Raw genomic sequence first — 11,021 nt, forward strand, 5'->3', positions numbered from 1 at the left:
GGCTGTAGGGATTCGATCCCGGGTTGGCTGGGAAAATTGAACCCACTCAGCCACTCGGCTAAGCTTCAACTTGTGTTAGTGGGTTCAAAATTTAATATATACATATAAAATTTTAAAAACTGATTAAATATACATATATATACAGTGTTATTTTTCAACTAAGTGGGTTCATATGAACCCACTTGAACCACTGTAGGTCCACCCCTGCCTGAGTCGGAAATAATTTAAGTTGAACTTCTCATTTTACTTTAAATAACATGTTTTAATAACCTACATAAAAAGATCACAAGTCTCAACATTTTATAGTCATATGGATGTTAAGAATTGTTTATTAGATTTGTGCATAATCAAATCACAATCAAATATGAGATAAACTCATTCTAAAATTAGTTATTATTTATCCCTCCTATCAAACGAGCTTTAGAGTCATGCATGGTACTTGTAATAATTGAAAGTGATAATATGCCCATACAAAGGAAGCTGCAGTCACCACTCGTACTCACACCTCATGATGGCTCATGCTACTAGTTACCTGTCACACTCATAGTGTTTTCAGGCTTAAAAATTTACTCGCATTAAATGTTTAAGTCTAAACGATCCAATTTTTGCATACGTTAAAGGACCATTTCTGTTAACGCATACATATCAAGGACTAAAATAGTCCAAACCTTATACAGTACAACTGTATAAGGACTATTTTGGTCATTTTCTCTGTATAATTTCATGCATAATATCTAAAATAACTTTGGCAAGACACTGTATTTATGTTTACAAAATTCACTTAATATGCATAAATAATACATAATCTCCATTAAGCTAAAAGGCTTGTGGTCCAGAACTGATATGCTTAAAATCTTGGATCTACCTCTAACAAATATGATACAACTAGTTTTACCTCCCTCCCCATTTGGTTGTGAGAACTGTATCCGGAGATTGAATGCCAGTTGCAACGCGGTTTACATCACACCAACTTCATATGCATCGTAATTAGATTGTGCAGTTGTTATTGCTCAATTAAACTGCTGTTTTTTTCTCTACATAGAGCTCGAGGAAGAATGCGGAGTGAAGAGATAAACTTCGTCATAGCCCTTCCTACAGAACAAGAAACAAAAAAAGAAGAATGAAGTTTCTGAAAATCAATGCCTAATTTTCAACCAACCTGAAATTGTTGTGTGAATTACCCTGCTTTCCCACCATAAGTGGGATTGTAATTGTATATGAGACTATCAAGCACTTCCCGCGCCACTGGCTTGTTAGACGATTTTCTAGCTTCACTGCAATACAAAATAACGAAATAAAACACAATACTAGAAGCACAACACCATAATAAAAACAATGATGAGGTAAGAAATTAACACTTTGCCGACTAGATGTAAGATGTTAACGTGAAGTATATACTAATGAAAAGTAAAACAGTTTCAATTGAAGAGTGAACAGTTTGTGAAAAGCATTCCCGGGGAACAAGAGTTCAACTCAATTATTTCACTTCTACTTGTGAAAGTATATTCTTATATCCAAAACAAAACATAGCCTGCAAATCTAATGTATAAATGAATCTAGCACCAAAACGGATGCACTCAACCTAAAATTACAAATTACAAAAGCATCAGTTTTATTCAATATTTTTGATCTGTCAGTTCTATTGGATATTTCATTTTGCACCTCTGAACCCTCCTTGGACGGAAAAGCAAAAACAGTATACCTTATAAAATAGTTGGCAACATGTGTAGTGACTTGAATCGCATCTTCAGAATGTGGAATCCTTGATGAACCCCATTCGAAAACATTTTTCTATAAGCAATAAAAATATTTAAATTAGTCATGTGCTAGCATTAAGATGAGCTATTCTGTCCAAGGAAAACAGTCGTATCTCACATTGTTATATCTAACGACTATTAAATCACTGTATGTTCAAGATAGAAATGAAAATCCGAAGTCATAAGCCAAAGATGATACCTCTGGGTGCCATTGGAAAGCAGCTATAGGATAGCGTGTTGCTTGAATAGTAGAGACATAGACCTGAATTAATCAAAACAGTGTAGTTCAACTAGAATCTCGACTAGATTTCATACCAATTGGAAACATCAGCAGAAATATCCCAATGAAGAAAGGTGGTTAAATTCAACATGTACCTTGTTGTTTTCATCCGTACTAGTTGTCAATACCCTGAAAAAGCTACTCAAATCTTTATTCGCTTGAAATCTTTCTGGTGATATACCAAACTGTTGCATTAATAAAGAAACATGCAATTAATCAGCAGCATAACAGCATATTTAACGTGCTAGTAAGGCCGAAAGCAAACACAAATAAGATGAGACTGAAAGACAAGTGCAATATCTAGCCTGCTTAAAATGTATTATTGTACTCCCTCTGTTCACCTTTACTTGTCCACTATTCCAAAGATAGATTTTTATTTTACTTATCACTTTTAATATATCAAGAAAAGACAATTATTGTTTCCATGTTTTACCCTTAACATTAATTACTTATCCCCTAAATCATTTTTCAAGACCTAATAATAAAGATCAATTAATAGGGGTAGTGTGGTAAATAGTCATATCAATAATTGTTTTCTTAATGGGTGTGCCAAATTCAAACGTGATAAGTAATAGTGAACGGAGGGAGTATACGATTAACATGAATCATTCATCTGAAGGAGTTGTCTCTCTTGTATTACATGTTCCCAGGGACATACTACGGACTGATCTCTTGTTGACAGTTTATGAACGATGCAACTATTCATGGATAAATATGAACACCTTGTCGAAACAAGCTGAAACAGAACTGTAGGCAGTAACTCAGAGACCACACTCGAATGTTGGATGATGAAATTTTTAAAACCCAAAACTGATATACAGCCTTACTAGATGTAGTATCCTAAAAGATTTAGGACATTCTTCAAGAGTTACCAATGAACAACTTCAATCTCCACCGGACAAAAAAAACGTGTTGTAAACCTTGTAATGATCACAATTAAGCTACAAAACAAAAGTATTACACAAGGACAAGAAAAAATCTATTTTGTGAAACTTACATGATGATTTTGCATCACAAGGCAATCTATACTCATCTTCTTTAGCAACACAGGGGGAAATCTGCATAGAAGTTGATAGCAAGTTGTATATCAGCAAATAAGAACTATCACTGAAATCTGACCCATTCACAACCTGCTAGTGCTCATTCAATATAGAGTTGAGCATGCTATAAGGTTAAATGCTCAATAGGCTTTTTAAAGTGCAGGAAGGCAATGTACAGTGGACAATCCTTCTCCGCTATGCATCATCATTAGAAAAATCAAACTCATTTTACACATAGCAAGGGCAAGAGAATAAAGTGACGCTTCTTACAAATCACATAAAAGGCCAGGCTTTGTTCTTGAGTATTCCAAATAAAATTAGGCTCTCCATTCATGTGCTTATTATGATTTTTTGAACGGAGAGATCCATAATTACCAACTATGATACAGGAAAAATATCACGGGAGCCTTACAATTTTCTAAGCAGATCAGGCTAGTCTATTTACTGTTTTTCTATGGATGTACACTTAAATTTACCATTATGAACAATCATTTATAGTTAAGTACCTTTTAAGGACCTTAATATAAGGTAATCTGGCATTTTTCCTAAGTGAAATAAAAATGGAGAAGGAAGAGGAAGGAGAAAATTGAAAGAGATGGAACAAAAAGAAGGCGAATACATAAACGAGCAGAATAAGCATATACCTTCCAAATACTGTTCCGTCAATATTTACACTTTCCACAAACTGTACTGTAGATGCTTGGCTCGCTGCACTGAATTCCTCAAGAATATTGTTGTCATTGGTGATGATCATTGTTAAAAGTTCATACCCCAAGCAGATTGCAAGTAAAGGAAAGTGTTCACCAGCATCGTTCTTCTCCAAAACTTTCTGCAAGTATCAAGTAAGCATTTAAGATTGTCACAACGATTTTCATCAATAAACATCTTTGCTATGTTGTTTCAGCTTACCAAGGACATGACACAATTTCATCTTACCAAGGACATGACCTTAGATAGGAGGTTGTGGAGGACACGAATTAGAGTAGAAGGTTAGAAGATAGCAGTTTGTTGTTGTGTTATCCATCTATACTAGTAGTTGTAATATTGATCTTATAGTTTCTTGTCCTTCGATTTTTGTTACTATCTATTGTTTCTTGAACTTCGACTACCATATTATTTTGTCCTAGTTGTTGTTTTGTTACTATCTGTTTTTTTTTTCTACTATATGCTATTTCTTGTGTTTTTATTACTTCATTTTCTAGACTGTTTTGGACTATTTTTCCCCTATCGAAAACATCATCTCTACCTCTGAGGTAGGGGTAAGGCTTGTGTACACTCAACCCTATCAGACTCGCACTGGGTATGTTGTTATTTGTTGTAAACATCTTTGCTATCCTTTAACAATAAAAAGATCCTTTAAAAGACGATTACCTAGACGATGCATTTCAAAGTGAAAAAGAGTTATATAGGTGTAAGCAAAGTAGATAATCACCTGGAAAATTCCTTTAATAACGTCAAAATATAGACCATCTTTGGCCCAACCTCCAGTGAAGATAATGCCATTTACTAGATTAAGCTTCTGCAAAAACAAATTCAATAAACAAATGCCAAACAATCCATGCTATAATACCTTTGTGACGATTGAAGCTCTCCGAGTACTGACTGATTGATTCAATTAGCTAGCGTTTGGCCATAGATTTAGTTGAAACTTGAAAAAATGAGCTTTTTGCGTTTGCATTTTCCTCGGAAAAAAATTGAAGTTTTGTGAATAGAAGTCAAATTTCACCTAAAAATGACCAAATTTCACGAACAAACAATGTTTCCAACTATTTTAAAAAAAAATCTCCTGTCAAACTCTATGGTCAAACGGAGCTTCAATTCGAGATATACAATAATCATACTTCCAGCATAATTTGCACCGACATCAATATGAGGAATTCCAAAATTGAAAGGAAGGAAGATTGATGTTTACATACTTGATTGATAACTTCGGGAGGCTCGGTGTATATTAGGGGAATGACTCTAGCACCAGCCATTTCAGCAAATTTAACATAGGAAGCTGCAATGTAAGAGACATTAGTGGCGTTGCTGAGTCGGCCGGTGGCGCCATCGCCGGGATGACTCACAATTCCGATGATCGGCCGGTAATTAAGTGTAGGGTCCGGCGAAGGACAACTCGACGGGATAGTTAGGTGGGAATCAAAGAGTTGGGTTTCTGCAGTAATAATCCCACATACAAAAAGGAGAAATGAAATCAAAAGGTAGTTCCCCATTTGAATTGTTTTGGAAGGATCCATTGTAGTTGATGGTGTTGCTACTTTTTAATTTTAAATGTCTCCATTTTAGTTTTGAATGTGAATTTTTTTTTTGATAAAATGGTGTTTTACGCTAAATAAATTCAAATTAATCGAATTAATATAAAGATCAATCATCAAATGAAAAATAAAAATTAATGTATCCCATTGCAAACACTAAATTTACACATATAAGTGTGGGAATAATTCACTTCGACATTGATGACTCTCGAACTACAACATAAGACATGAATAACATAACAAAATGGGTTGTGGGACTACTTCACTCTTAATCAGAATTTCGGGATCAAGCCTGAGTATGAGGAATATCATGTTGGAAACATAACCCTTAAATGAGTCATGCAGTGCGTGATTTGAATTTAATCAAGAAAAAAAAAAACATGAACAACATTCTAAAAATAACAATCTAATTGAAATAAACACTAGCAACATAGAAAAATATATCTTATTGCAAACATTTTTAGACATTTTTGGGAGGCTAGAACTTTCCAAAAAAGTGGATAAAGATTGAAGCGAAGGCCCAGGGTTGAAGCCCATGAAGGAAGTCCATTAAAGGGCTTTATTTAAGACGAATAAAACTTGGTATTCTAGGAGTAAGTCGAAATAAATTTGATTTCTAAACATATTTGGTGATAAAAGTTCACTTTTTATTTTTACTAAATAATTTTTTCACTTTACTTGAAAAAATAGTATTCTATCATAAAAAAATTGAAAGATGAATTTCAAGTTTAGAAAACAGTCTCTTTTGCAACTCACTTTAATTGAATTATTAACTATACATTTCCTTTATTTTTGAGATAAATGTCAAAAACACACCTAAACTATCTCATTTTTATGAGTTTCATACCTAAACTATTGAGAGTGTGAGTTTCATACCTAAACTATCATTTTTTAGTTTGAGAAACACACCCTAGTGGTGTGTGTAATGCACTCTCTCTTTTATTTTGAAAAAACCTTGACACATGACATTCCACATGGATAAAATATTTCACCTTGATAAAAATTAAATAATAAAATAAACTATTAATATTAATTAAAAATAAATATTAAAGTATTACTATCCATAAAAAAAAATATTTTAAATTTTTTTTTTTACCCACTCCACCACCTCCTATACGTACCCCCCAAAAAAAGTAAAAAATATTTTCGATATGTACATATTTAACACTAAATGAGAAAAAAATTGGAAGTGGAGGGTTATGTGGGGAGAGTAGAATTATTTTTTTTTAAAAATAAAATAATATCTAAATTAGTATTTGGAAAGGGGGGAGGGAGAGGAGATGAAGTAAAAAAAAAGTACTTTTATAAAAGAAATTTAAACAAAAAAAATGGCCGGGGGTGAGAAAAATATTTTACATTTTATTTTATAAAAGAAATATTATTTTTTTGGATAATAATTTTTAAATTTTAAATTTTAACTAATACTAATAATTTATTTAATTTTTGTCAAAGTTAAATATTTTGTCCATATGGAGTGTGGTGTGATAATTTTTTAAAATAAAAGAGAAAGTGTATTACACACACTATGATGAGAGTGGTATAATAGATATATGTGTGTTTCTCAAACTAAAAAATGATAGTTTAGGTATGAAACTCACACTCTCAATGGTTTAGATATGAAACTCAAAAAAATGATATAGTTTAAGTGTGTTTTTGACACTTATCTCAAAGATAATAGTAATGAAATCAAATACTCACACGTTTAAGTGTTCCTTTTTAAAGATTTCACATGAAACGTTTTAAAATGTCATTTGAAATAAACTTTAATTATAGTTCACATTCACATGTTCAAACTAGATCCAATCATCTTGACCTCGACAAACAAGTCATCATACGATGATCATCCACATTAATTAATCATTCATAAAAAACTCACTCTTTTATATATAATATTTTACTCAAGATTTCATGATACAAAATTATATAATACCTTGACGCAACGTACGTGTTGAAAGAGCAGTATATATACCAATTATATAAGTTAGAATTGAAGAAAATAATCAATTGTATTTTGGGTTTATAATTCAAGCCCAATTTTTCTCTAAGGGATCTTTAATATTTGACCCTATATTTATTCAAAATACATGCCCCCAAAGGCCAAAGCTAAGCATGCTTTACAAAATATCTTATCTCCCTTAGTCCCTTTACGTTTTTGTTTGACTTGATTTAATTCATCATTCTTGGTTTCCCAGAGACAAATGAGAACCAAATGTGGTTGCATTAATTATAATTTAAATACCAATATATAAATTAAATATTTCTACTTGAGATATATATTAAGTAAAGGTAAAGAAGACTAATCTTAGGTTCTAAACAGAAAGCACTTGACTTTCTTGGAAAATCTAGCTCATTTCTTTTTTCTTATTTTTTCGTCTCGTATTTGTATTGGAATTCAACTAAATTCGAATTTACACCGAGAAGTTCCACATTGAAGGTTAAGCGTTTCCTAACAAAGGCGACTTTGTATCCAAGAGGACTCGAATATGAAACCTCTGGTTAAAAATGAAAAAAATATTTATCACTCCACCACAATCCTTATGTGGGTATCTAACTCATTTCTCTTAATCTGACAATATTATCTTCTTCCTTTAATTTGATACTAATAGAATATTGGAAAAATTAGCAAATAAGTCAAAAAGTCTGACTTAATTAGTAAAAACCTCCAAACTTTATAAATATTAGTAAAAATGTCAAAATGTCATTATTTTGGAAAAGCTTATGTATCCTAATTTACTTCCTATTTTATCTCACCTTAATTACACATTTCCCAATTAATCCTCTATCATATGTTTAAAATAAAGGGAATATTTTCTCTCTCTCATATTTTCATCTTCTTCTTTTTTTTTTTTTTTTTTTTGCAATATATTTACATCTTCCAATTCTTCTCCATTTCAAAATCCGCCTCTCTCTTCTTTTTTTTTTTCTTTCAGAAATTGAAAAATATATTTATAAAGATATTCACACAATCCCTTTTATTGAGGTATGCATCTTTATTCGTTTTTTGAGATTTATTTTATGATTTTATTTTTGTTTAGAATTGTTGTCTGTAGTTGAAATCACGTTTAGGATTTGATAAACTCTAAATCACGTCCAATGGTAGAATCTAAGAGAATTACTAGAGGTATCCAACTTAATCAACAATTTTCTATTTTTCAATATCACAATTTTCTACTTATCACAAAATATTATTCAGTGTATTACAATATAATCTAATCATTACATATGAATACGTTTAAAGAAAGATACAAGATTTTGATAAAAGAATAGNTGTATTCACCATAATGGTATACCAACAAAGTCACATTTGTATTTCAATTGAAATGTGTATTTATTGTGCTCATTTTGTATTTTAATCTCAATTTTCAATGACAACATATATCTTTTTTATTATGTTTTCATCATAATTGTATACCAACAACTTTTATATTTTATGTGCTCACTTTACCATTCAAATTAAAATTGAATATCATATTGTGGTGCGTATTTTACTATGATCATTTTGTATTTAACTTTCACATTGTATTCAGAAAAGTTTGTATTTTTTTTTGTGTTCATCATAATGACATACCAACAAAGTCAATTTTGTATTTCAATTGATGTGAGTATTTATTGTGCTCATTTTGTATTTCAATCTCAATTTCAATGACAACAAGTCTGTATTTCTTTTTATTATGTTTTCATCATAATTGTATATCAACAACTTTTGTATTTTATGTGCTCACTTTACCATTCAAATTAAAATTGGTATTTTACTTTCATAGTGAAAACTAAAAATTATATTTCAGTGATCAAAATTTCATTACATAACTGCCAAATATATTTTTCTTTTATTCATATTACAAAAATATTATTCAGTGTATTACAATATAATCTAATCATTACATATGAATACGTTTAAAGAAAGATACAAGATTTTGATAAAAGAATAGCATACATAATAAAAATAATACAATCTGTTGAGGAATTAATGATACAATATTCTAAAAAAAAATACAAATTGACTGTGAAAGAAATATGATACATCTATGTTTAAGAAATACAAATCAATTTGACATACCAACTGGAATGACTACAAACTAAAAAAAATTACAATGTTCTTTATAAAAATATAAATGTTGAGTAAAAGAAAAACAATTGACAAACAAAAATTAATATGAATACAATTTTTGCAACCTTCTTCCCCATTCTCTCATTCTTTGCGACCTTCTTCTCCGATTCGCTCTCTTTTTTTCTTCTTCTTCACGAAAGTCGATTTTGGTTATAAAAGTTGATCCGTTGAACCCATGGTTGGATATAAAAAAAAGTGATTTAATCAAATTCATTTGAACAGAAATTGGGTATTATCAATGAAAATTTAAAAATTGATACTAGAAATTTGATGAACAAGTGGGATGAGTTCTTTGTGTTTTTTTTTTTTTTGAATTTGTATTTAGTTTTGAATTTTTGTAACTGGTGAGACTTTTAAGCAATTGTTCCTTTTTAAAAAATTTCTCTCCCCTAAATTTCTCCTTTCTATTATTTAATAATTGTATTCTTTAAATAAAACAAATAATAAAAACTTAAATAAGATACATATTAAACTAAAATTTTGACATTTTTACTAAATATTGAAAGTATTGACAATGAGTCCTATTAAATGTTAAAATATTGACATTTTGAAAATTTTCCCTAGAATATTTATGTTTTCATTATACCAAACAACTACGTAGTAAAAGAATTTCGTGTAAAATTTGTGAGAATCAAAATTTTAATTTGTCATAAATTCACATTAAGCAAGTCAAAAGCAGGTACCGATTGATAATTATTCTTCAAGACACGAATTATATAAAGGTACTTATCAAAAAACAATCCATGTTCTTTGTTTTCAATCAATGTGTCTTCTTGACAAAGATGTTTAAACCAAAAAAAAAATCAGAGATTATTAAAAGGATTAATCACAAACATATCTTATGGATTTTGAGATCAAAATCAAATAGTACAAGTATCATTCTACACAGTTTTATATTTTTCTTGAAAGTCATTTTAGTTGTAAATTGGCTAATAATTAATTAACCATCTAATGTTTTTAAAATAAGGTAGGCTAGGTGCTAGAAAGGGCAGTTAGAGACATAATTGGCCTCTCTAAAGTTGATTAAGAATGATGATTTTTTTTTTATATCTGTTAATTATTTATGTATGATAAAGGAAAAAGGGAGAAAAAGAATCAAAGAAAAGGAATACAAGGAGACAGGGAGAAATATGTTGCATTCTCCTTAAATTTCTTGGTAGAAAACGACAGAGTGTAAACTAATCAACAATGTTAGAAAACTACATGTGTTTTCTTTGTCATATTGACATAGCTATATTATAGGGCAAATCAAATAGGACTTATACAACATTTTTACTATTTGAGATGCAATGAGTAATAATAAGTAGTTGTAAGATTACAAAAGAAATAATTATAGTAGAATTATGGAGCTTACAAGTTACAAGGGTGTTACTTGGTTTGTTTCATTAAGACTCCTTTGTCCCTTTTTACCGGTTGATTTTTGATCTTTTAATTGTTATTTTTGACAAATCAAGAAAAAGATAATATTTTTTACATATTATATCGTCAATTTATTTAGAGAGTTAAGTAATGTTTTTGAAAAAGTAGAACCTTTTTAATGAGTAAATTGATTTTGAAATTATATCAATTAATAGGATAAAA

General features: G+C 30.2%; 1 protein-coding gene across 1 annotated transcript; it reads right to left on the reverse strand.

Annotated features, from left to right (window-relative positions):
* Nucleotides 1-587: 587 nt before the first annotated feature.
* On the reverse strand, nt 588-5,309 carry LOC125850831 (gamma-glutamyl hydrolase 2-like). The gene is made up of 9 exons (XM_049530665.1): nt 4,994-5,309; nt 4,510-4,596; nt 3,722-3,906; nt 3,035-3,095; nt 2,133-2,222; nt 1,957-2,019; nt 1,703-1,791; nt 1,182-1,274; nt 588-1,092 (listed from the first exon to the last, which is right to left on the reverse strand). Exons 1-9 carry the CDS (start codon nt 5,288-5,290, stop codon nt 1,035-1,037), a joined length of 1,023 nt encoding a protein of 340 aa, XP_049386622.1. The 5' UTR covers nt 5,291-5,309; the 3' UTR covers nt 588-1,034.
* Between the last annotated feature and the right edge of the window lie 5,712 nt (nt 5,310-11,021).

Source organism: Solanum stenotomum, unplaced genomic scaffold, assembly GCF_019186545.1.
Source record: "Solanum stenotomum isolate F172 unplaced genomic scaffold, ASM1918654v1 scaffold1971, whole genome shotgun sequence".
Taxonomy (NCBI): Eukaryota; Viridiplantae; Streptophyta; class Magnoliopsida; order Solanales; family Solanaceae; genus Solanum; species Solanum stenotomum.

Coding starts and splice junctions, on each gene's coding strand:
- LOC125850831 (XM_049530665.1), bottom strand. CDS start 5,290: ATGGGGAACTACCTTTTGATTTCATTTCTCCTTTTTGTATGTGGGATT. Junction 3,096..3,721: donor GACGGAACAGTATTTGGAAG/GTATATGCTTAT, acceptor ACTTCTATGCAG/ATTTCCCCCTGTGTTGCTAA. Junction 2,223..3,034: donor TTGTGATGCAAAATCATCAT/GTAAGTTTCACA, acceptor TTAATGCAACAG/TTTGGTATATCACCAGAAAG.